We start from the raw sequence: 27109 nt of genomic DNA, 5'->3' as shown, positions 1-27109 counted from the left end.
TGCCAGACAGGAGCCTTGTCTGTGACCTACACCGCAGCTCACGGCAACGCTGGATCCTTAATCCACTGAGTGAGGCCAGGGATTGAACCCACAACCTCATGGTTCCTAGTCGGGTTCGTTAACTGCTGCGCCATGATGGGAACGCCCATATTTATTTGAGAAATTATCTCAGAAATGAATACTCATCTCTGTAGACTGAGCATGGAGGTTTTAGAGAAGTGAGGGCTATCCTACCTGCTCCCACAGTCCATCTCTTACTTGTAACTCTGAGTATACTGCATTGTATCTTCTTAAAGGCAGTTACTTGATCTTTTTCTCTAGCTTCATTTGCTAACAGTGTCTTCTGCATAGTGGGTAGGCGCTCCATAAATGCGTGCTAAGTAAAAACAGGTCTCAGCTGCCTGAATAGCTTACACTGTAATTCAAGGACCAGTATCTGGGGATATGCGCCATTTGATAAAAAACTCTCAAGTTTCCTGAAACCAGGAAATGGAAGAGTAAATGAAGCATCATTTTAGGAAAAGCTGAAATACAGCCCAATTACAGATTTTTAAAAAATTCAAGTTTATGATCAATGGTTTAAAACTACCAAATGCCACATGGGTAGGAGGACTAAGTTATAATTGTTGCTGACAAAAGCCTTACTAGTTTTCAAAATGACTCTACTGTTCCTTGATCTGGCCTCCTTTTACAGAATGGGTTTGCTCTAACTTCAGATCTCTGTGTTCATTTTCCTTATTAGACCTCTCCGGCTTTTTTTGGGTCTTATGATCTGATGTTAATTAAAAATTTACTAATTCTGGAGTTCCTGTCATGGCTCAGCAGTAAGTAACAAACCTGACTAGTATCCATGAGAACTTGGGTTTGATTCCTGGCCTCAATCAGTGGGTTAAGGATCCGGTGTTGCCATGAGCTGTGGAGTACGTCACAGATGCCCCTCGGATCTGACACTGCTGTGGCTGTGGCTGTGGCTGTGGCTGTGGCATAGGCCGGCAGCAGCAGCTCCAATTCTACCCTTAGCCTGGGAACTTCCATATGCTGTGGGTGCGGCCCCAAAAAGAAAAAAAGATTAATTCTAATTTATCAATTCTCCCAAAGTGTGAAGCATCAAACACAATCAGGCATCAATATTTATTAACACAAGACAAAGGAAACACATTCAATGAGTTAATAGGACACTGTCCAGCCAGATGTTAAATTTAAAAATGTATATCTAGTCTAAATTCAAATAAATAAAAAAAAAAACCTTTATACATAATTACACAGTACTACAGTTTGAATCTGACACTGGTAAATATCTTGACAGAAAATAAACAAAACAGCATTTAGGACTAAAAAATTATTCTTATATCTTTACACTCTCTTCCTCTGGACAAATAACATGGCCCATCTACATATACCTAAACCAGAAATGTTGTATGAATGAGAAAGAAAAGGCCTGTTGTGTATTTGGAGTACTGCAGCTTGCTCCAAACACTCTTGCTTTTACATTAAAGCAGACAACGAAAACAACTCTAAGGCATAGATTATGTTGGAGTTTGAGGGTGAGGTGATAACTCCTCATTGCTTTAGTCTAAAGATTCCTGGATATTCAAGGAAAGTAATTTATTTGGCCAAGATATTGAGCACCATGCCTGGGGCAGAGACCTTAAAAATATCTAAGGCCTCGGGCCCTCTGTTGATTCAACGAAAGCATTAAGCAAGCATTGCCCAGGGACTACAGCTAAGGAGACACTCATGTGACCAATAGACAGGCAATGGTCCCTAAACAGCCTGAGGCAGCATAGCTTCAAGAGGACTTGGCACTGGGGACTAGGGGTCTTTTAAGAGGCAGGAAGGACAGAAAGACTGTGGATTTACTGATGCCTGTTAGCATGCTGGTCACTCCCAGGGTTTCACTGATGCAGGAGATGGCATATGCCCTAGGGCAGCCCTTCCTGATCTACCTTTTCTGCTGAGAGGCAGAAAGAGGCTCAAAAACTTTCAGATGAATAGATTTCTTTTATCTGAAACGAGGGCTTGCTATTCAGTCCTCCCCCTCCCCCAACCCCCAAGCATAAAAACCCAGACAGAGTGTGTTCCAGAGTTTTGGCAAGGCTGTTTCTATCAGTAATGGCCTTTGTGGCCTGTCTTGAGAATCAGTTCTACCATATAAGTTCTATTTAATGTGGAAAGACTTAAGAGCATTGTGTCAAGACAAAGTTTTCTTATCAAGTCTGCAACAAAGTAGGCATTAAATCTGCAGATGATCCCACAAACACCTCTAAGCTAATGACTGGACTCTCTCCCCTCCCAGAGGATCCTTTACCAGAGTTCCTGGTGCAGTTCCCATCTCAGCTTGCTTTCTTTCACTAGCATATTCTGGCTTTGGGGGATAGGCAAAAGATAAATAAAGCAGCCACAAGGCAGAAAGCGAAAAATAACAATAAATCAGAGGCTGAGGAGCTACAAAACTAGATAATCAGCCCCTAAATAACAGGGAGTTGGCCATATAGTGAGATTAATGGAATATTTTATTTGAAGGAATGAGTATAGATCCACTGTCCGATACGGTAGCCACATGTGGCTACTGAAAACTTTAAATACATGGCTAGTCCAAACTGAGATGTGCTTATTAATACACACTGGATTTCAAAGACTTAATATGAAAAAAGGAAAGTAAACTATTTCATTAATAATTTCTATATCGATTCCACATTGAAGTGATAGTATTTTTGATAATTGTATTAAATAAAATATATTAAAATCAATTTCACCTGTTTTTTTCTTTTTTTTCAGGCTGCACCTGTGGCATGTGGAAGTTCTGGGGCCAGGGATCGAACCTATGCCACAGATGTGACTAGAGCCACAACAGTGACAACGCCAGATCCCTTACCTGCTGAACCACTAAGGGACTCCTCTTTTTACTTTTTAAAATGTTGCCTTTTAGAGAATCATTAAAAAACTATTTTAAGAGAATTATTTTCCAACTAAGCAGGCTGGTTTTCTCAAACTGTGGCTAGTCACCGGGATTTCTTGCCCTAATGCAAGTGCTTTTCTCCTGTACATTCTAGAACCTCTCCCATCATGTATAAATCAATATCATCCATGTGGCAAAAGAGATGTGCAACTGGAAAATGTCTTGAGGGCTGCCCTCTGCGGAGAATGAGTTGGGAGGAAAAGAGGTTTGTGTAAAAGGGAGTCAATAAAGTGGCCTCGAGTATGAGACTGTGGAAGAGCAGCCCCCCGAGAGTGCTGCCGTGGTGAAGGGTCTGGTCTTTGCATTATAAACCTTATTTCCAGGGTAATTACAAGTCTTAAAAATTGTTTAAAAACATATTTAGTTTACATGATGTTACAGTGGGGTAAATAATATGTATTATTAAAATAGTCTAAATAAATATTTACACACTAGACCAGAGTGGGTCAAAGAGAACCATTCTGATTTAACAAGTTAACTCTGTTCGCTTTGAGTCTTTTTTTTTTTTTAATTTTAAAAATATTTCTGTAAGAAAAAAATAATAAAATTCAACTATATTCAAATACATGAAGTATTAGACTAAGAAAGGAAACTGAGCCAGAGGCCAAACTCAGTCCCAAGCTCAGTCCGCTTGGCCTGGGCACCGCAGTTATTTCAAAAGAGTTTCTTGCATACATCAGACTTCCCCATTTCAGCATAAGCCTGGCTATACGGCAACCCAAATCGGTCAGGTCAGTTTTGAGGTGCGTCGTTATGCGGTCTGACGCCTTCACGTGACTGTAGATCCCACTGCCTTCCCAGACTGTTGATCTGGTTCTTAAAATCCCTGCCCCCGTGAACTGGCAGAACAGAGGATGCTCTTCAGTTTTCAGAAAAGAGAAGCTATGTGTGTAACTGTGGACACCGTTTACAATGGGCCCGGAAAAGAGAAAAATTCTAAAATTCTTATGCAGTCACTCTAAATGCGCAAGACAGTTTCAACACTGGGGGCCGGAGCCAGTTATTGTGGTTCCTTAGAATTGGGTGGGATCTCATGAATTTTAGCTTTTTCCTAACATTTTGATTTTTCAACTGAGGTTTTTTTCAGCTTATAGAAATAGACTGAATTCTTAAAAGCACAAGCTGAGTCTGGGAATATATGCTTTAAAAACAAACATAGGCGGCTTCAGTTTATAAAATACACCAGCCAACAGAGACATAGAACAATGGGCAGCAAAACCTGCAACCAGTTTGCACTTTTTAGTCACCTATTCAGTTACACTGCATCAAGGGAATACTGAGAGTCTCTCAAAGTAGAAATGCTTCTACTTTAGTGGTTATAACTATACAAAGCCAATTCTTCAATGTTTTAGCTGAATTATGTGTGCTTCTATTTACACATTTAAAACACTGGTCAAAATGTTTTAGAGTGGAGAATTACATATATAATCATTCTCATATTCCGTGGGTTATCTGATTTGCTTACGGGTCTGCTGAAAGGGAGCCGAGTAGTTCCATGTTAACAAAAACCGCAGAATGTCCAACTATGGTAAAATGGCAAAATACAGTACAGAGCGGGGAACTGTGTAACTCAGACTACCCCCTTCGTGTGAATTCATTAAACTCCCTTACAAAATTCTAAAACAGCATTAGATAAAAATACAAGTATTTACAACAGATGAAAAAAATGCAACATGCATGTAACTGCTTTAGTAACATGCTGCTCACGCCGTGTCAAAGCTCATGACTAACAGACTGTTAACATTTTTTTCATTTGCCCCCACAGAATTCCCCTTTCCTGTGTGTCGTGTGATTGCAGAAGCCCACAGGATGAGATGAAGGATATAAGGTAGCCATCCCAGCTTATTTCACACCATTTGAAAGCTTGCTCCTAGTCATGGGTCTTTGGTCCTTGTGGTTTTGCGGGATGGCCCCCTGTCATCCCCACAAGGCTGGTTACATGTTATAAGCCACATAGATGGGGTCTAACTGGTCAGCGAGGAAGCTGTCTCGGAGGTGCATCCTCTGCTTCTCGCCTCTGGAATTGATGGGGATAACGCCTGGGTCCACCACAACCACGACGCCAACGATGAGGTAATGCTCTTCCAGGACCACGTTTGTCACTAAAGGGACCAGATCTAGGGCTTCCTGTTCAGAGCCACACAGTTCCACAACCACGACGAGCAAGTTGGTCCACGTGAACACGGCACTGCAATTTCAATGACATTCAGTTAAGCTGTCATCTTTTACAGACTCTGTCTAAGACTTCCTCTTCTGCTCTGAGAACTGCCTTCTCTCTCGGATCCAGCCGGAAGGATCCTCTGTAACACAGGACCTTGCCCCTAGGATCGGAGCTGACTAGCGGAGCCTCCCGCAATCTCTTGGGAGTTTGGACGTGGTCACCTGAACAGAGGACGTGTGTGACTGCTAAGCTCCGGGCAGAGGACGGCTCTTCAGGGAGGAGAGGAAGAATCAAGTGGATGCCCACACGGCTCAAGAAAGTGAAAAGAGGGTGGTTCCTCATGGCCTTCCCCTCCCTTGTTTCTACTTTTCTTGAGATCCGGAGCTGATCAGGGACTTTTAGGAACCTTTGAGATAAACCCGGTATGCTTTCCATTAACTCTCTTTTGCTTAAGTTATTTTGAAGAGAACTCTTGCAATTTGCAACATTAAGAGCTCTAAGATTACTGTCTACATAACAACACCAAACATGAAGGGAGTCGGCCTGGGCTCATCTGAGATTAGTGTCCCATGCAAGTGTCTCTCCTGCTGCGCTCGCTCGCTGTAAGGCGGAAAGTCACTCTACTCCCTACAGACTGCTGGGTTAGAAGGTATGACCTGACCTCTTATATGCAGTGTTAAACTGCTTTTAAAAATAGATTCCAGTCATTAGAGAAAAATGCACACAATGTTTGGTTACATCAAAAGTCAAATGTCTAGAGAGTTCCTGTTTCCGGTGCAGCAGAAATGAATCCGACTAGCTCACGGCAACACCGGATCCCTAACCTACTGAGCGAGGCCAGGTACTGAACCCGCATCCTCACCGACACTATGTTGGGTTCATGACCCTCTGAGCCACAACAGGAAGAGCCTTTGTCAGGGGGAGTTCCCACACAGAGAAAGAAATGGGGCCAGAGAATAACAACGATCCTTTCCACCTGCTTATCATCGCCTGACGGTTTATGAAGCACATTCTCGTTTGATTCCTCCTGATAATCAGGAAGAAGCAGAGAAGGTATCTTCAGATGAGGAAGGCATCCTCCATGGATGCTCTGGGCCGTCAAGCTGGGTCTTTGGCCTAAAGGTCACAGTTCTTCCCACTACGCTCTACCAGCTTTCTAGAGGCGGGTGATCAGTTAGGTCCCTTGCAACGAAGTGCCTATCACTAAAAATAACTCAGCCCCCAGTGGGTCCATGGAGCCTGTCTTCCCACCACCAAGGCCTCATCTGTCTCAGCAGACGGCGCACCCAGGAATCCGCCCATCTATTTTCTTGCTCCCTTCCAGTCACACGTCTGCAGGTGGTGTCTGGTACCGACAGCTGACTCCCGAGCCGTTTAACTCTCAGCCGCAGCTGAAGGGAAACCTATCCTGTGCAGGGGGGTTACCATTCAGCAATGCTCCTGTGGACCCGGGACACCGAGGTCTCAATGTCGATGGGGTGGTATCGCAGGCCTCGCAGCTCCAGCGTCTCGTCCAGGGCTCCCACCACGTACAGTGCGTCATGTCGCTCTGACAGAGAGAAAAAGAGGACCTTGGCCCATCAGGCACGTTGAGGGCATTACACTGCTGCGAGAGCGCAGGGCGCAGATGGCCCCTGCGTCCCCTGGTACCCCTACTCGCCAGCCGTGTAACCTGGAGCAAATTACTTAAGCCTCCACGTCCTGCCTCCCCTCTGGGAGGTGGGGGCAGTGATAAATGGCTGCTGTGAAGATTAAGGGAGATAAGTTCACATGAGGGGGTTAATATGACGTCTAGCATATTCTAAGTGCTGAGAAACAGTAGCTATTACTATTGTAGTTGTTGTTGCTAACACCATGGGCCAGGATTCGTGCTTCACACTGGTGAGACAAAGATGACAGAACGTGATTCCTGCCCTGACGATGCTTACTGCCTAGTCGGGGAAACAGACACACAACAGACGTCCCAGGGGAAGGCGGTGAGCCCAGCGACCTGTGTGCGCAGGGGTGAGGGGAGCAGCGGACACTCCCCCCTCCTCCGAGCTCAGCACAAGGGTTCACAGAAGGAAAAGCGGAAGCCACTCTGGGCTTTGAAGGGTAAATAGGAATTAGCCAGATGATGGCTGGGGAGGGGAGGAGGAGAGAGGATTTGAAATGGAAAAGAAATGAACATGGTATCACTGATTCTAGGCATCTTCATGGAATCCACAGAGACTAGTCCTGGATTTTTGTGTGTGTGTGTCTTTTTAGGGCTGTACCCACAGCATATGGAGGTTCCCAGGCTAGGGGTCAATTCAGAGCTGTAGCTGTTGGCCTAAGCCACAGCAGTGTAGGATCTGAGCCGCATCTGCAACCTACATCACAGCCCACAGTAACGCCAGATCCTTAACGCACTGAGTGAGGCCAGGGATCGAATCGGAGTCCTCATGGATACTAGTCGGGTTTGTTAACCACTGAGCCACGATGGGAACTCCTAGTCCTTGTAAGCCAGCATGACATTACAGAGGTCTCACTCACTTTTTTTTTTTTTGTCTTTTTGCTATTTCTTTGGGCCGCTCCCGCGACATATGGAGGTTTCCAGGCTAGGGGTTGAATCGGAGCTGTAGCCACCGGCCTATGCCAGAGCCACAGCAACTCAGGATCCGAGCCACGTCTGCAACCTACACCAGAGCTCACGGCAACGCCGGATCGTTAACCCACTGAGCAAGGGCAGGGACCGAACCCGCAACCTCATGGTTCCTAGTCGGATTCGTTAACCACTGCGCCACGACGGGAACTCCTCACTCACTTTTTAAAAAAGATTTTATGCACACACTGTATACACAAAGCTACATGGTTTATGTCTATATACATTCTGCATTTTGAAGAAAAGAGATCACTCAACTAGGTCTACTGAATGTTACAGTTTCAGGAAAAGGAAGATCTTTGAAAAATTTAGTGAAACAAGGTGCTAGGAGCTGCTGGACAGAAGAGAAGGAGAAAGGCCAGCAGAGTTCCTATCACACAAGAGGCGCTTATGACGCCTGCAGTAACAAAAACAATAGAAACACAGTGGTTAATGCCTAATGAGTGCTTTCTGTGGGTCAGGCCCTGTTTTAGGAACATGAAGGCACCGTGCCGTTGAATCTCACATCATTCCCACAAGCAGGAAACATCATCACTCCCATTTTCCAGGTAGGAAACCGAGAGGTTCACACCGCAAACGGCAGAGGCAAGCTTCAGCACCAAGACCCCGGCGAAGGATACCTCCCTCATGTGCGGTATATTATCCTGCTTCCCTGTGAAACACGGAGAGACCATGGACGCTGGTCAGATGCAAGGGCTGCGGAGAAATGACCTGGCTTGATTCTAGCCGGTCAAGTGCAGTGAGTGATCTGTGACAGTTCTTGTCGTGTACGATCAGTGTTGGGTATTTTAAAGTGGCTATTCGTGCCATTAAGGAGAAAGGCTGAAGGCAGATGGCAGTGAGGCCACGACAACCAGCTGGGCAGAGGATGACTCCTTACACAAGAACCTGGCCAAGCAGCCTCGATGCCCCAACTGAGCCGCCAAAGGGACAGAGCACTGCAGCAAGTCAGCTCCTCTGCACTGGCTCCCCCCTCCCGGGTCTCAGGAGCCCAGGAACCAAGAGGTGAACTACCTGTTCCCAGAGCTTGTTGAGGGATGGAGCCCATGAGGGCTGAGGGTCTGCGTCCTGCCAGGGACATGTACTCATCGCAAGCCACTCACCAGGCACGTCTCTATGACTGCCTGGCCGAGCTACCCCAGGGTTCAGGGGTGCGGACATGCTGCCCCCGTGCTTACTTTCTGGGTCCTCTTCGTGGGGCCGGGTCTTACTTCAAATGCATGTAAATTCACGTATGGGTTCAAGAGTCACAGAAGAGAAGAATTCAATACACACGCTCCCCAATCCAAAGGCAGGCTGCAGAAAGCCAGCCTGGGCTGGGGGCTAAAACGCAGAGCGGGATGAGGGGGAAGAGTCGGTCAAGATACCTCCGGTGGCTGCTGTGAGCTCAGTCCGACGGACGAAACCCAGGTATCCCGTCCGGGCCCAGAGGGTCTGAGCAGCATCCCCAAAGCTGAGGCGAGTGTTGAAATGATCAGCCTGAAGAGTCTCACTATCGTAGATGGTGTAATAGCCACTGGCTGTGTGGGGACTGTTCACCCAAATCTGCAACAAGGAAAGGGCGGTGGTCACCTTTCACCAGTATCAACTCAGCTCTCTTGGGACTGATTATTTTGATGTGCTTTCTTTTTTGTTTTTTTTTTTTTTTGGCCACCCCACAGCATATGAAGTTCCTGGGGCAGGGATCGAACCTGCATCCTAGAGCTTTTTAGATCCCGTTTAGCTTTTTAATCTCATTTTTATATTAACAACAACCCAGCTGCAACAATAACAATAACAACAATGTGGCTGACAGTTATCAAGTGTTCAACATGTGCTGAGCAGGGAGGGTACTTTATATGTCTTATATCTCCAACAATCCTGACCTATATGACCTGACAATACAGTCCATGCTGCTGTCATTCCCGTTTTACAGAAGACAAAACAAGGAGTTAAATAACTTGTGTAAGATGCAGAAACTTGGAAATGCAGATCCAAGCCTGTGTGGCCACAGAGGCTGGGCTCTTAACCTGGAGGCTATGCTGCCTTCCTGGCTCATTTCTCTTTCAGTCTCCAAAACCACCAAGGGATCATGTCTGTGCTCTGAATCTGAGTTACAAAGCTGGCAAGCAAACACTACAGGGTATGTGAACTTGCAATGTAAACATGGCACCAGCCAACCACAGTGGTGACACCAGTATTCACTGTGTGACGGGTGCTGGCCCATGTGTATTAGAAACACAGGCATTAATGAATTGAATTGTCACATAATTCTACTATGTAGGTGCAAGTATTACTTATGGGTGAGGAAACTGAGGCCCAGAGAGGTTAAGCAACTTGCCCAGGTCATCTGGCTCCTGCACCTACAGCATTCCTCCCAGTGGGCTAAAGGATGACATATCAGTGTTGCACACACATTCGGGGGAAAAAAATAAAGTAATTTTTTTGTCTTTTTTTTTTTTTGTCTTTTCTAGGGCTGCACCTGCGCGGTATGGAGGTTCCCAGGCTAGGGGTCTAATTGGAGCTGTAGCTGCCAAGCCTACAGTACCAGAGCCACCATAATGCAGGATCCGAGCTGCGTCTGCAACCTACACCACAGCTCATGGCAACGCCGGATCCTTAACCCACTGAGCAAGGCCAGGGATCGAACCTGCAACCTCATCGTTCTTAGTCAGATTCGTTAACCACTGCGCCACGACGGGAACTCCAAAAATTAAGTATTTTAAGTATTTTTATACTAACACAAAAACTGATACATTTTGGAATAGAATTTGTATAAATTAAAAATTTTTAAATCTGTGGCTTCTTTTCGTTTTATTCTTTAATAGAGGGAACAGGTGGGATCTGTCCATTTCGCCTTTTCAGCTAAGGGAACGTCAGTGGATAAATCCAGGACTAGTTCTAGTTTGGGCGCCTAAATCTTCTGCTGTCCTGGTCTCAATCTCCCCCTTCTGTCCATTTCAGTCTAGTGCCTTACAGAAAAAGATGAAAACGCTTGTAAACTCACCAGGAGGGAAAGCTAAATCCACAGTTTCATTGACTTCAAGTCTTTCACCGTATGAGCCCTCAAGTCTTTCACTGCTGACTTTTCAGAGGAAAGGGGGAAATTCCACATACCTCTCCAAGGTGAGAGTCTCCAACAGGCCCTTTGGTCTCTGGATTAACAATAACTACTTTCACTCCAGGTAAAATCTAAGAAGAATCAAAGAGAAAACACAAAGGCTGAGTTCAATGAAATCTCTCCTTGAATAGTTTAAATCCTCGTTCTAATCTAAGAAATCACTCTCAAATATCTTAAAAAAAAAATAAATTAAAAAAAAAAAATTCCCGTTGTGGTTGTGGCGCAGTGGTTAACAAATCCGACTAGGAACCATGAGGTTGCGGGTTCGATCTCTGCCTTTGCTCAGTGGATTAACGATCCAGCGTTGCCGTTAGCTGTGGTGTAGGTTGCAGACGTGGGCTCGGATCCTGCGTTGCTGTGGCTCTGGCGTAGGCCGGCAGCTACAGCTCCGAATGGACCCCTAGCCTGGGAACCTCCATATGCCGCAGGAGCGGCCCAAGAAATGGTAAAAAGACAAAAAATAAATAAACAAAATTTTATTTTATTTTTTTGCTTTCTAGGGCCACACTCACGGCATATAGAGGTTCCCAGGCTAGGGGTCTAATGGGAGCTACAGCAGCTGGTCTATGCCACAGCCACAGCAACGCCACATCTGAGCCATGTCTGTGACCTACACCACAGCTCACAGCAACGCCAGATCCTTAGCCCACTGAGCGAGGCTAGGGAACAAACCTGCAACCTCACGGATCCTAGGTCAGATTCGTTTCCGCTGCACCATGAAGGGAACTCCTCAAATATCTTTTTTTATTGTTACTTCCCCCTGTAACATTTATAAAGGTAGAACTGGCGCTTTTTAGGTTGCTCATCTCTTCGCCTTGAATATAGTGAACACCACATCTCACTGCCTTGTCAAATAAGAATAACATGGTGGTCAGATTTAAAAAAAAAAATCTATGGGAATTAAGAACCTTCAAATTTAGGATTCTTCTTACTTATGTGCCCATATGAATTTGAAAGACTGGCTAAGTGAAAATGTTGAATTATCTCCAGATGGCGATTCAGTCTTGCCCTAGCTGTTAATATATTATATGGCTTCAGGTTTCTTTAAAATGAACTAATTCTCCACAGGCCAGCTTCCCAACGGTTAACAGAACAAATTACCTTCCCAGACTCGGAGAGGAGCAGACTCTGAGGGGCACCCCGTTCCACAAGACGAACCCTGCAGAAGAGCAGTATTTACGACACACGAGCCTGTAAACAATGACTGCACCCTGTGTGCCAGACGAGGTGTATGCTGCCCTCCCGAGACGGCCCATCTGCCTCTCCTCCCGTTAGAGCAGTTTCTCAATCAGCATCACTGACATTCTGGGTCAGCTATCTCGTGGTACGTTTAGGGGAGGGCCGTCCTGCGCACTGCAGGAGGTTTAGCAACACCCCAGGCCTCCATACCCACTAGATGTCAGTAGCACCCCCCTTGCTGGGACAACCCGGACCATCTCCAGACACTGTCGAATGTCCTCTGGAGGGCAAACTCTCCCTAGGCTGAGAGCCACAGCATGAGGGACGCTCCGCCTGTGCAGGCGGGGTCAGGGCCACGGGCCACCCTGGGAACACAGCCCAAGTCAGTGGGACCAGGGAGAGGGTCCCAGAGCCCTTGGCCGGGAGCTCCCCTTGGGACATAGCTACAACTCACTTGTGAGCCGACGAGGGGGCAGGCCTTTACTCCTGGGGCTCAGACAAAGTGTTGTTTCAAAAACCCTGCTCTGCCTCATTTACCGTGTCTCAGTTATTTTTAAAGGCTCAGAAGAAAGAGCCTGGCCATTTTAATTTAAGTCGAATGTTACAAAATCCCAGCATTACATGTTAGCATTAAAGAACAGTGAAGCAACTGTGAGGATTAAAACTTCCTTCTTATACATGTAAATCTTATTAGGCATGAATAATGAATTCCTCCCCTCTTCCCACCCCCCAGCCCCCGAAAGACACAAACAAAAGGCATGCGGGAGAGAGCTGGCTCTCGTGAGGCTCAGAGTTTTTTCTGCTCAGAAGGGCTAATAGGAAGGAAGCATAACAGACCCACTGTACCTGTCATGTCTTAATGATTTCAGATCTACATACACAGTCGTTGGGTCAGGCCCTGAGGTTCCCTAAAGAAAAATGAATCAATGCATTGTTTATTTAAAATCTGAATGAATGGTATTTCCATATCTCACATTTTCAAATCAAGAAATAGACAATTTAGCCACATCCATCAAAAATGTGAACTCCATTTTGAAAGCTCACCCTGTTTTCGACCAGATGAGGCAGGGTTGCAGTCAACACCTGAAAGAGACTCCTGGCCTGGCTTTCTCCTCATCCTTCTCTCCTTTCCTCCCCCCGGGAAGTAGGCCAGGGGCCGGAGCAGCACTGAGGGTACCAGGTCGAGGAGGGTCCTCGTCTCTGGACTCAAAGCAGGGATGAGACAGACCAGCATCTATGGGATTTTCAAAACCGACACTCGGCCAAGCAGACAGCAAGGGGCCCGTGAGAGGGCTTCAGGGTTAAAGTGTCATGATGCTGCTCCAAAGTCACCCAACCATGGTGACAGAGGACCTGGAAGTATCCACCCATGTGCTCCACCTTCTCTGTTTGTTTTTGGCACCTGTGGCATATGGGACTGGCACCCGGTCCAGGGACTGACTCTTAGTTGCAGCTTTGACCTGAGCCACAGTTGTGGCAACGCTGGATCCTTAACCCACTTCACCCCAAAAGAAGTCCCATGCCACTTTCTTTGGCTCTCACTCTTCTCATAAGGCCCAGTGAAGTCCAAATAAAAAGCCCAGAGTCCCACCACAAGTCCGTGGAAGTTTGCGCTCCCGGCGCCCCCCCACAAGCACCATTTCATGATCGTCACCTGCAAACATATCGCTACGTTGACTCTGGATCCAAAAGTGGTGCTGACAGCCCGAGGGGACAGACCGATGTCCTTGAAGAGCTTGGAGAAGGACTGCTGGAGGGCAATGCGGGGCCGCTCCTCGGCCACCACCACACACGTCCGGATGCAGGAGAGGTTGATTCCCCTGGTCTGCAAGACACCAGGCACAGGAGCTGAGGTGAGGCCCCAGGAGCACTGAGGAAGGAGGGCCCCTGGGCTACCAGTGTGGTCAGGAAGAGCCGAGAAACTATGTGTGCTCACTTCACACACCCAGAGAAGAGACACACCTTTTCACCAAATGCCAAGGCATTCCACTAAAATCATCACCCACTGGTCAATCTGCTCCTTCTCTATTTCATTCCTTTTTCAGCTAAAAATCTTAGCTCTCCACTTCTGTATCTTAGATTTCCTCCTACTTCAAGATGGAGAGAGAGCACTGGGAGAAAAACAAATTAGCAACGTAGAGATCTAATCTTCTCTTTTCTTTATTCTTTTTTTTTTCCCCTTTTTTCCTTTTTAGGGCTGCACTTGGGGGCATATGGAAATTCCTGGGCTAGAGACCCAATTGGAGCTGCAGCTACCTGCCGGTCTACACCATAGCCATGGCAACACAGGATCAGAGCTGCATCTGTGACCTACACTGCAGCTTGTGGCAACACTAGATCCTTTAACCCACTGAGCGAGGCCAGGGATCAAACCCATGTCCTCATGGACACTAGTTGGGTTCTTAACATGCTGAACCACAATGGGAACTCCTCTTTTCTTCATATTTCTTAAGGTCATATTTCTCTACAAAAGAAAATTCAGTGTCTTCTGACTCTCTCATATGCAGGTCAGACATATGATCACCTGATAGATACACGAATGAGCGAGCACCTTATCTCTAGGGCAGTCCCCAATCTCTCATATCCTCAGGTTGCAAATTCTTCGGAGAAAAAAAATCCTCCTGGAAGTCACAGTTCCAATTCATCTTCACATAAAGTCATGTCTATTCAGCCTGTCAACTAGTTTTAACTTCTCCACAATGTCAGAATCAGATTCAACTCTGAAAGAGTGTGTTAAATTAGAAAGTGGAAGAGAGAAACTTCCTGAGGTTTACAACACCTGCTTGGTTAGAAACAAGCGGGCAGATCTGGCTGGCTGGCCCCGCTAGGTGGGGTGTCAGCATGCCTAGCCCAGTCCTCTAGGATCTCTCAGGGCTGCCTCCTTGTTACAGCTGCTGCTTACCTTCAGCACCTCCACCTGGTTTCCAAGCCCCTTGGTGCAGAGCTCCATCACTGAATAGGAGCAGAAAGTGTCTCTTATCTTGTACTGGTTGACAGTGGAGAGCCAGAGGAAAAGGTTGTTTTCTAACTCCATGGGAGGAATTAAGATGGACTGGTGACCTGAATAGACACTGCGATGAAGAAAGGCAAGAGCTGACATTATCGACGCATCCTAGAAAACCTGATGGTTTAGAACACCATCAATTCAGCAAATATTTACTGAACACGAAGAACAGTGTAGAGTCATATTAGATACAGCGCTCTATGAATCAGCATTGTTCCTAGGCAACTCCCAAGACACCATAACTATAAAACAAAGCAGACTGTGGGAGGTGGTAACTGAGATGTGAAAACAGGCTATCATCACCAAAGAATGAAGAGCAAGACACTCAAACTGGGAACACAGAAGCAAGGGTGTTTCACTGAGTAGGTGACACCTGAGCTGAGGCTTGAAGAGTGAGCAGGACTTGGACAGTGGCTAGAGGAAATGGGAGTGGTGGTAAGGGCATTCCAGGCAGAGGAACAGCGTATGCAAAGGCACAGAGCTATACAATTACATGGTGTGTTTAAGGTGATCAGAAATAGTATGCAATACTCGAGTACAGGATGCCTGGGGGAGTGATGAGCAGTGAGGCCCGAAGGGTCAGGGCTGAACTGTGAAGGGGCCATTATATGAAGGAGGTCAGATTTCACCCAGCAGGCAGTCACTACAGCTTTAAGCTGGGGTAAACCAGCCACAAGGAGGGGGCAACTGGAACACGAGTCCCCGAGGGCTGGGAGACAGTTATGAGAGGCTGCAGCAGTCCAGGTGAGAGGAACCCCGACAGTGTAGCCAGGATACAAAGGAAGGAATGGCAGAGTCCCATAGCATATGTACTATCTCCAGCCATGAATCCTCAACTTCCTAAACCTTGAGTAGAGATCAGAATCACTAGGAGCCCAGGACTCTTATATTTAAAAAATACTGCAGGAGTTCCCTGGTGGCTCAGTGGGTTAAAGATCTGGCATTACCACTGTGGCTCCGGTTACTGCTGGAGGGAGGGCTTGGTTCCCGGCTGGGGAACTTCAGCATGCCGTGGGCACAGCCAATAAGTAAGTAAATTACTGAATACTGCAATTGTGCTCTTCACGTCTGCAGATCCGGGTTAGCGTGTCTAGGGAAGGCATATTCATTTTTTTTTCATAGACTCCTGGGTGATTCTTTTGTATAGACGGGTTAAGGAACAACTGAAGCAAAGGACAGGACGTTTAACTGGATATGAGACATAAAGATATAGCGATGAAGAGAACACCCAAGTTCCTAGTGTGGGCCCCTAGGCGAAAAAACCCCATCCTTCTTAGGGGGAGGAGGAGGTACAGCTGCAGGCGTCTGCGAAGCATTTGTGGAGATGCCCACCAAGGAGGTGAAAATGCAGTTCTGAGATGAGATCCCCACGGAGGACAGGGGAAGGAGCCAGGGCCTGCTATTCCACAGGAAACAAGCTGGCCAGGACCAACATGCTACTGTCCAGGCACATGCTGTCACCCATCTCATTACACTCCTTCCTGCCAAGCCTCGGGGGGTACATTCTGGCTGTCGAAGGCATGACATTTCACCCAGGTGTCATCCTTCTACTTGGCTCTGCTTCTAAAATGAGGGTTACGGGATGGAGCAGAGAAGAGGTACTAAGATCACTGCCCTTTTGTATGAGGCGTAAGACTAACAGAAAAGAGGGAATACAAACAAATCTAAACAAATATCAAAGATATGTTAGGTGCACACATTCTGGAAACATCAGCATTTTAATGAAACTTTTCCAAATTAAGGGAGAAAGGGAAGGATGACATGGTTAGAGCCCCAAAGATATTCCCCGGCATTCTGTTTCTTTGCTTTTCCATTCCTACCTGCAGAGACACCAGAGTGCAAAGCCAAGTCCACAGTAAGGGTCAAGGCAGATGGCGATCTGCCGAGAGGAATACAACTCACACTGGAGCTTGATGGCTCTACAGAGAGCATTGACTGCAGAGTGGGACATCTGGAAGGTAAGGAACATGGAACAGGATGGAACTGGCATCCCACAGGCAGAAAAGCAACTCTCATGATAGTTCCATGGAGCTTTGATTCCCCCAAACTCCTCAAAAATGATGTATATTTTTCATTGCTTCAAAAAGCCTAATCTAAGTGAAGTAACCTATTTCTGTTCATTTGTCTATACTGAATTTTATGAAATACGAATCTATGACTTCACACTGGCTTTAACTGTAACTCTTGTTATCTGTTAGCTTCTATGCCAGGTTCAGAACACTTCATGACACAAATTCCTTGGGATAACTTATTCCGGAAGAGCCAATGCTTTCATTTAAATATAGCAGAGGCCCTTGATCCCCTGCCTACTGGTCTCTCGTACAACCAGCTGGCCTCTCCGTGTGAAGTCCCTGGGACAGTGGTCATCTCTATTTTTTGCAGAGCTAGCAAGTTGCCAGCATCCAGGGAGAGAGTCAATACATCCTGAGCACTCTACCTTCACTCCCGTAAGCATGCCGGTTGTGGAGACACTAAAGTCAAGATACGCCAGCATCTCAGGAGTAGGCGGTTTATACAGCTGAGGCAACCTCTTCCTGGGTAAATCATCTGCAAGGAAAGGAAAAACTCAATGTCAATCAGACACACTGGAAAGCAAAAATCATTGCTCATCAACCCGTCTTCTGCAGCTTGGCTGTGGCTAAATTTAGCTTCTGGGATTTGCTAAAGCTTAGGCTTCTCGTATTTAACCAGCCAGCTCACATATGTCACTCCCAGAAGTGGGTGATAGTGAGGGCACCACCAGATGATATAAACAAGGAAACCTACATCGGGTGGAAGCATTTACTAGAAGATTAGTGCGGGGTAATTTAACATAGTAGCTGAAAACACAGGCTAAAGAAGCAGACTGCCAGTGTGCAGATGCCAGTCCTGCCGTTTATCAGCAATATCACCTTGGTGTCTGTTTCCTTCTCTCCGAAGTGGCAGTAATACCGGCCCTCGCAAAGTTGTTGGCCAGTTAATTTACATAAAGTCCTTCCAAACAACTCAAGAAGCTTTATTTATTGTTATGCTGGCTTCAAGTTAAAGTTCATTATTGATAGTTCAGTACATGTTACTGCCATCACGGACCGCTTTAAAAGTTGGACAGTTTTTCCCCATTAGTAACATGATCGACTATAAGAATGATAATTTAGAATTGGGAATTATGTTCTTTTGCTCTTGCATGATACCTTTCCCTTCCCTGCAAATCTGCTTTACAAATATATCAAATCCAAGCATATCAAAGGCGGCTCTGGGCCCCAACCACGCCTCCTCAGTGGCTCCTTTGGCTTTCCAGATCAAGAAACGCTCCTGACTCTGACTTCTCGATCTCTGTCTCATTGGGTGCCCATCTCTGGTCATCCATCACCACAGACTTCATCTGTCATCTTCAACTCCTTTGTGTAGAGAAGGGCCACTCAACTACCTAAAGAAACCTCGTTGCCTGGATCACAGCCCACGTTTCAGGTCTTCCTGAAATGCAATTGAGTCCAATAACTGCAGTAGAACATCTCAACATCAACCCAACCCATCTGTGGTCTATATTACAAATGACTTTGCTAATGTCCTGAAATAACAAATGCAGAAAGAGTCTAGTTCAGCATCTGGCACACTGTAACCATAAATACATGTTATCCTTGCATTGAAATCCACATAAATGTTCCTGAGGTGGGACACTACGGGATAGTCACTGAAAACCAGTAGGGAGGAAATTAATGGTTAGGAGGCTGGGAACGGAGCCAAACTGACTGGTTTGACTTCCAGTTCTGCTACTTACTTAGCCTCCCTGGGCCTTAGTTTTCTTATCTGTAAAATGAGGATAAAACTAGCATCTACCTAGTAGGATTGGTCTAAGAACAGGGTGGGCCTCACATGCTAGATATCCAGCACACGTTTAAGGGCTCCGTAAAAAGATGTTATGATTATGACTAAATGCTAGTGCTTTACATCATATCATTTAATTTTTTGTTTTTTAGGGCCGCACCTGTAGTATATGGAGGTTCCCAGGCTAGGGGTAGAATTGGAGCTGTAGCCTCCAGCCCACACCACAGCCACAGCAATGCCAGATCAGAGCCGTGTCTGACCTACACCACAGCTCATAGCAATACCAGATCCTTAACCCACCGAGCGGGGCCAGGGATAGAACCTGCATCCTCATGGATACTAGTAGGATTCATTACCACTGAGCCATAATGGAAACTCCCTATATCATGTAATCTTTACAACCCCACGAAGCAGTTATGAGTAAGAGAGGATCAGGACTTACGCCTGCCTTGTCTACAAAACTCACACTCTTTCCTCTACCCCCATCTCCAGAGGGCCCTGTGTCTTATTCACCTTCTCCTCCTTCTTCTTCTTTTTTTTTTTTTTTTTAAGGGCTGCACCCGCAGCATATGAAGGTTCCGAGGCTAGGGATCGAATCAGAGCTGTTGCTGCCCGCCTACACAACCACAACAATGCCAGATCCGAGCCGCGTCTGAGACCTACACCACAGCTCACGGCAACGCTGGATCCTTAACCCACTGAGCAAGGCCAGGGATCAAACCCGCAATCTCATGGTTCCTAGTCGGATTCGGTTCTGCTGCGCCACGACGGGAACTCCTTCTTCTCCTTTTGGTTTTTTTTTTTTGTCTTTTTGCCATTTCTTGGGCTGCTCTCGCAGCATATGGAGTTTCCCAGGCTAGGAGTTGAATTGGAGCTGTAGCCACCGGCCTACACCAGAGCCACAGCAACTCCGGATCCGAGCCACGTCTGTGACCTACATCACAGCTCGCAGCAATGCCAGATCCTTAACCCACTGAGCAAGGCCAATGATTGAACCCGCAACCTCATGGTTCCTAGTCGGATTCGCTAACCACTGAGCCATGATGGGAACTCCCTTCTTCTTCTCTAGTATGAACATCATCTAAAAGTTCATACATTTTACGGTGTTCAAAGTATTTACATATTTTGTTGCATTTGATATTCTCAATAAATAGTGAGTCAGGCAGGAGTAGGTAGTAATTTAGGACAGAGTAATCTCAGACAAGGTTATAGAGAAAATAAGTACTGCACTTGAACGAGAACTGGGTCTCTAAGTCCTGGTCCAATGCTGTTTCAACTCCATCACATCTGGAAGTCAAAGATTAGATCTTCTCAATACTCTCTATGGCCCTACATGTCTGTAGTCACATCTGGCAAAAAAACCTAACCACCATTTGTTGATGCCAAGAGTAACAGTAAGACACTTTTTGTTTCCACAGTTCTAGCATATTGTGACCTGCTTCTTTGGATCTGGTTGGATGGACATTGAGAATTGCTTCTGTCTTAGCAGGTGGAATGGGTGCAACAGTGGAGCTTTGTAAACACCTCTGGCATGAGAATCTAGGAAATCTCAGAGAGTCAATGTTCTTGCTCCCTCAGCAGCTCTGGAGAAAGCTCCCTTTCACCTGTGTCAATGATAGTTGGCCAGGTTTTCACATCCACAGCTGCCGCTGCCTCTCTGGACCTCAGTAACCTCATTAGGGTCTGCGTGGTGAGAATGCAGGCTGCCTTGCTGACCTAGAAAACAAACGGACAAAAATAAGCACTGGGAGCACCACCGGCTCTGGCTGTGGCTAAAAGCAACTCACACATCACACTGGGACAGGGCCGTACCAGCTTTTCTGAGAACACACACAGGACAATGGAGGTCAGTGTTTCCCTGGTCATGTTTGTTCTGAAAATGTGTAATACTGAATTAGAATGATGGACTTGTTCACGACACCAGGTATTGTCTACAAGAGCGATTCTCAAATATTCCCAGGTTATAATCTCGGTATGGATCTCAAAATCTCTTGATTTCATGAAGACCATGATAAAGTAGAAAAATAAAAACATGGATTTTGCTGTGCCCAGGGAACAAGAGGGGTGAGAGGATCTTCTCTGAAGGAATGAAATGTTCGCAACAGTCTGAGGAATGGCGACATATATTGGACCTAGGACATACCCAGCATTTGAGGGATTCTGTGTCCCCACAGAAACTAAGCTCTCCTGCCCACCTGCACGTGGACACACAAAGTGACCAACTTCCCCACAAACTGTGTCAAGTGGAAGGAACGCCTCTCTCCCCGGCCCCCTGCCCGGCTCTGGTCTACTTTGCAGAACATAACAAGGGCATTTTGCCGAACTGAATTTTGTAATAAAGTCATCTGTGGGGAACCCGGCCTTGATACTGCAGGCTCCAGTTATTGACAGCACAGCAGTTCTTAGAGAAACAAATGATACATAAATTAGAATTTGTAACTCTTTGCTTTAAAGTACATTAGGATATGATGCAATACAGATTTTTCTTATTTTCTTCAATTCTCATATCCTGCAGAAACTTCTACCACTTCCAGAGCAAGATTTATACTCCTTTTATTTACTTATTTATTTATTTTTAGGGCTGCACCTGCAGCATATGGAGGTCAAATCAGAGCTATAGCTGCTGGCCTACGTCACAACCACACGCACACCAGATCCGAGCCACGTCTGCAACCTGTGCCACAGCTCATGGCAATGCCAGATCCTTAACCCAATGAGTGGGGCCAGGGATCGAACCCACGTCCTGATGGATACTAGTCAGGTTCGTTTCCACTGAGCCACGGTGGGACTCCTAGGACTCCTTTTTAATGCGATACCAAGGGAAGTTATAAAACTAACCAAAATAAAAGTGTTCTGACACTGGGTAGAATTCAGTTTGGCATCTAAAATTACCTTGGTTACTGTGCAGGAAAATTATTAGGACTTTTTTTTAGAAGAGGGAAAAAAAAAAAACAAGTTTCATAGGGAATTATTAATGACAGCTTCACTTCTTTAATGTTCCTGATAAAAACACGATGCTGTATCTCACCAAAAACTGCTTCCCCACATTCCTTCACTGAAAGATGCTGCTCACTTTGGTCAGATAAAGGAAAAGGAGGCAGTTTTTAGGAGACAGATTTGACTTCCTGACTCAACTAAAGTGGAAAATTAGTTAAGGATCCTTAGCTGTCTGACTCTGGATTTCACAAGATGAGGACAAGGCACGATATCCCTGGTACTTACATCAACAATCATGCGGACAGTGGGCAACGTGGCCGTGAGGTTCTGAGCATGAGGAGGGCGGACAGTCACAGGTATGCAGCCTGCGTACAGGCAGCCGTAGAACGCAGCAATTAACTCGATGCCTGCAAGACACAGTCACTGAGCAGTTCGGTGTCACTGAGAAACTGAAAGGCAGAGCTTCCAAAACCGTTTATTAAATCAGGCCAGATGGGTTAGGAAGACCATAACTGAAGAGAGACACTATCAGAGGATTTTTGCTTTTCTTTTTAGGGCTGTACCTGCAGCATATGGAAGTTCCTGGGCTAGGGGCTGAATCAGAGCTGCAGCTGCCAGCCTAGCCACAGCCATGCCAGATCCCAGCCGAGTTTGTGACTTACACCACAGGTCACAGCAACACCAGATCCTTAACCCACTGAGTAAGGGATCAAACCCACATCCTCATGGATACTAGTCAGGTTCTTAATCCACTAAGCCACAACAGGAACTCCAAAGGAATTTTTTTTTTTTAATTTAGAAGAAACTGAAGGTAAAGAAACACATAAAACAACTTAAAACATATATAGAGAGAAGCGAAGAATAAATAACAATAAAGGAAACCAGAAATAAAGAAACCTCTTGAAAAATACCTGAAGGAGGCAGTTTGACATCATTACTTGATATTATTACTTAGGAGAAATAATTGCAGAAATTAGGGCTGCTTCACTTGGGAAATAAAAAAACGGGAAGGAGTTCCTGTCATGGCTCAGTGGAAACGAATCTGACTAGTATCCATGAGGACACAGGTTTGATGCCTGGTCTCGCACAGTGGGTTAAGGATCTGGCATTGCCGTGAGCTGTGGAGTAGGTTGCAGATGTGGCTTGGATTTGGCATCACTGTGGCTGTGATGTAGGCCTGCGGCTACAGCTCCAATTTGACCCTTAGCCTGGGAACCTCCATATGCCGAGAGAACAGCCCTAGAAAGGCAAAAAGACAAAAAGACAAAAAAAAAAAAGGGGGGGGGGAGAGATGAGAAACACCTGATTTCCCTAAATCTTTCGAAGGCCACTATGTGAAGGGCAATTAGACCCTTGAGCTGTCACTCCACCAGCAGGTGCAGGTTTTAGGGAGCAAATCTCATATCATTGGATATAAAGCCTCTGCAGTACCAGGATTTGGAGGGCACCCTTGGGAAGTGCTCTGGTCCATCACCGTGATTAACTGCTAGATGGACGACAACCCCCCGAAGGAACTAAGCTGGAGGAGTTCCTTTACCAGGTGACCTTCTAAAAAATCTTAGTATCAACGTAAATACAAGAGCGTAGTAAGATTCACAGAGTAAAATGAGGTAAAGGGGATAAAAGACCATAGCAGGCTGGATCTATGAGTGGGTCAGGAGACAGAAGAATAAAGAAAGGGACAAGGGGGTTCCCATTGTGGCTCAGCAGGAACCTGACATAAGTGTCCATGAGGATGCAGGTTCAATTGCTGGCCTCGTTCAGTGGGTTAAGGATCTGGCCGTGCTGTAAACTGCAGTGTAGGTTGCAGATGTGGCTTGGTTCTGGTGTTGCCACATCTGTGGCGTAGGCCTGCAGCTATGGGCTACGGCTAAGAGTCTACCGCAGCCCAGGAACTTCCGTATGCTGCAAACGAGGCCCCTAAAGAGAAAAGGAAAAAAAAAAAAAGGAAAGGTACAAAGAACTTAAATATTCCATCTAAAATTTTGAGTATTTATACCAACTTGTCATCAAATAATTCTGAGTCCCTCCTGCTGTAGAGAGAAGGTTGCTGAACTCGATTAGACCGAGGAAGACGGACATGGTAATAACCGAGGAACACTAAGCAGCAATTACAACAGGGAGAACGTGAAGTCAGGGTTCACGCACAACATGCTTTCGGAAACTGGGTGAAATGGTCCTGTTCCTGAGCACACCTAGAAATAAGTGTCTCTTTTCTTTCTTTTTTCTTTCCTTTTTTTTTTTTGTCTTTTTGCTATTTCTTTGGGCCGCTCCCGCGGCATATGGAGGTTCCCAGGCTAGGGGTCTAATCAGAGCTGTAGCCACCGGCCTACACCACAGCCACAGCAACGAGGGAGCCGAGCCGCATCTGCGACCTACACCACAGCTGATGGCAACGCTGGATCCTTAACCCATTGAGCGAGGCCAGGGATTGAACCCGCAACCCCATGGTCCCTAGTCAGATTTGTTAATTACTGAGCCATGACGGGAACTCCCAATAAGTGTCTCTTTTCACTCCATTAACATTTACCACAGTGCCAGGCACTGGAAACACAAGAGTAGATACAACAGACTCGGTCTGCACAACTCTGGGGGTGGGGCTCGTCCTCACGGCGTGAGCCTCCGTGCACAGCTCCATGGCCACGTATGATGGCCCTGAGTTCCCGTCCTCTTGGAGTCTGTCGTCTAGTATCAGAGCTTGTCTAGGCTGCCAGTCCAACACTTACCAGGTGGATAGAGCAACACCACATTGTCTCCTGCATTCAGATGTCCCTTATCACCAAGAACTGCCGCAATCCTCTCTGCTCGCTTATGAAGCTGGAGGCAGCTGGCTGTGCACACTGTAGTTCCCTTTAAACAGAAGAAAGTATAATAAACAAAACAAAAAGCAAAAAAAAGAAGAAGAAGAAAGTATAAGCTAGTCCAAGCTCAGTAACAAAATTAAACAGTAATAAATACAGCCAATTTGACATTATACGACAGGCTTGTGTCTTGCTTGATTATCTTTAGCATGTTACCAAATTCAGCAAAAATTCCCCAGGACCAAAAGACGTGTGCGGTATTCCTTTTCAATGTTTGAAGGTACTTAGGGAATAGCAACGTTAAACTAAAGCAAACATGTATTTACAGCCTTTCTTATTTAAGGAAGCTTTAAAAAAATACAAGGCAATTTTTTTTTTTATTTAAATGAAGAAATAAGAGTAGATGGAAAATAAATGAAATTAAAGCATGATGAGGGCCGGAGTGAGGTCAGGAGGCTAGCTATGTGGTCAAACACATTTGCTGTGTAGGAGTTCCTGCTGTGGCAGACTGGGTTAAGGATTCAGTGTTGCCGCAGGTATGGCATAGGGTGCAGCTGCAACTCGGATTTGATCCCAGGCCTGGGAACTTCCATATGCTGCAGGTGTGGCCCTAAAAAGCAAAACAAAACAAAACAAAGAATCAGAGTCTACTGGCTAACAATAAGGGCTAGCAGATTAGAAGATGGCCAACTATTCCTGGTACCATGAGCCTTCAAAAATACCCTTTTTGTTAATTCAAGTTTTCTGAGCTGGGCTTTTTGATTTCCTGTTCCTTTGCAAAATATAACACCCAAATGTGTAAAATGTATAATATATGAATGTACAGCATAGTGAAAAATTATAAAAGAAGCATCTGTGTAAGAGCCAGCCTAAAATAGAGACCACCACTGCTAGGAGCTCGAAAGTACCCTCATGGGTGCCCATGTCAGCCTTTGCCTTCCCTCCATCAGTAAGTGCCTGATTTTTTATTTTTATTTTTTTAGGGCTGCACCCATAGATTAGGGAAGTTCCCAGGCTAAGGGTCAAATCAGACTGCAGCTGCCGGCCTACACCACAGCAATGCCAGATCCAAACCATATCCGTGACCTGTGCTGTGGCTCACGGCAACGCTGGATGCTTAACCCACTGAAAGAGGCCAGGGACTGAGCCCGCATCCTCATGGATATTAGCTGGGTGCATGACCGCTGAGCCACAATAGCAACTCCTAATTTTTTAATGTTAATGGCTGATTTTTTTTTTTTTTTTTTTGGCCACACCGGCAGCATATTGAGGTTCCTAGGCTAGGGGTCCAATCGGAGCTGCAGGATCTGAGCCGCGTCTGCAACCTACACCACAGCTCATGGTAACGCCAGATCCTTAACACACTGAGAGAGGCCACAGACTGAATCTGCAACCTTATGGTTCCTAGTCATATTCGTTTCTGCTCTGCCATGATAGATACTCCCTAATGGCTGATTTTGAAAATATTTTTTAGCACCTATAAAATAGTTGATTTTCATAAAATGGTTTTTTTTGTTTGTTTGTTTTTGTCTTTTTGCCTTTTCTGGGGCCGCTCCCATGGCGTATGGAGGTTCCCAGGCTAGGAGTCTGTCTAATCGGAGCTGTAGCCCTGGCCTATGCCACAGCCACAGTAACGTGGGATCCAAGCCGTGTCTGCGACCTACACCACAGCTCACGGCAACACTGAATCCTTAACCATCCTTAACCCTCATGGTTCCTAGTCAGGTTCGTTAACCACTGCGCCGCAACAGGAACTCCAAAATTGGACTGTTATGTATACATTTTTGTGCTTCTTTCTCTCGATATTGTTAAGCATCATCTATGCTGTGGCACCTAGGTGTAATTTATTCACTTTTGTTGCTGCATAGTATTTAACAGTATGAACATACAACAATTTACTCATCCATTCTATTCCTGATGTAAATTTATTTATTTATTTATTTGCTTTTTAGGGCCACACCCATGCCATTTGGAGGTTCCCAGGCTGGGGTCCAACTGGAGCTGTAGCTGCCGGCCTACGCCACAACCACAGCAACACAGGATCTGAACCACGTCTGTGACCTGCACTACAGCTCACAGCAACTCCAGATCCTTTAACCCACTGAGCAAGACCTGAGAGTGAACCTGCGTCCTTTATGGATGCTAGTCAGATTCCTTTCCACTGAGCCATGATGGGAACTCCCATTCTCTTTTTTTTTTTTTAAATGGCTGCACCAACAGCATAAGGAAGTTTCTGGTCCAGAGGTCAAATCTAGCCACAGCTGCAACCTAGGCCACAGCAGTAGCAACACTGAATCATCTACCCACTGTGCTGGGCCAGGGACAGAACCCACACTGCCAGAGAGACAACACATTGGGAACTCTGACCATTCATTCTTTTTTTTCTCTTTTTTTTTTCCTTTTAGGGCCGCACCTGCAGCACTGGATCCTTAATCTACTGAGCAAGGCCAGGGATTGAACCCGTAACCTTGTGGTTCCTAGTTGGATTCATTTCTGCTGCACCATAATGGGAACTCCTAACCATTCATTCTTATAAATGTA

The 27109-nt window shown here is 45.9% G+C and overlaps 1 protein-coding gene across 6 annotated transcripts in view; it reads right to left on the bottom strand.

The window, feature by feature from the left end:
- Positions 1–1117: 1117 nt before the first annotated feature.
- Positions 1118–27109, bottom strand: part of DIP2B (disco interacting protein 2 homolog B) — a 234618-nt gene continuing 208626 nt past the window's right edge. For 4 of the 6 annotated variants that reach the window (XM_047786602.1, XM_047786601.1, XM_047786603.1 and 1 more), the window contains 13 exons: positions 24494–24617; positions 22053–22174; positions 20435–20546; positions 17464–17573; positions 16847–16977; positions 14925–15093; positions 13677–13847; positions 12869–12930; positions 11945–12002; positions 10840–10914; positions 9111–9288; positions 6546–6669; positions 1118–5147 (listed from right to left, as the gene is read on the bottom strand). In XM_047786602.1, the coding sequence (XP_047642558.1) occupies positions 4895–5147; positions 6546–6669; positions 9111–9288; positions 10840–10914; positions 11945–12002; positions 12869–12930; positions 13677–13847; positions 14925–15093; positions 16847–16977; positions 17464–17573; positions 20435–20546; positions 22053–22174; positions 24494–24617 (1689 nt within the window). In that variant the 3' untranslated portion in view covers positions 1118–4894. Of the gene's footprint in view, positions 5148–6545; positions 6670–9110; positions 9289–10839; positions 10915–11944; positions 12003–12868; positions 12931–13676; positions 13848–14924; positions 15094–16846; positions 16978–17463; positions 17574–20434; positions 20547–22052; positions 22175–24493; positions 24618–27109 lie in introns of those variants that run through there. The other 2 variants (XM_047786604.1, XR_007135806.1) reach the window with 2 other exon arrangements.

This window comes from Phacochoerus africanus, chromosome 7 (genome assembly GCF_016906955.1).
Source record: "Phacochoerus africanus isolate WHEZ1 chromosome 7, ROS_Pafr_v1, whole genome shotgun sequence".
Classification (NCBI taxonomy): domain Eukaryota; kingdom Metazoa; phylum Chordata; class Mammalia; order Artiodactyla; family Suidae; genus Phacochoerus; species Phacochoerus africanus.
Note: the sequence above shows the minus strand (reverse complement) of the source record. Positions and strands in the feature narration are given on the sequence as shown.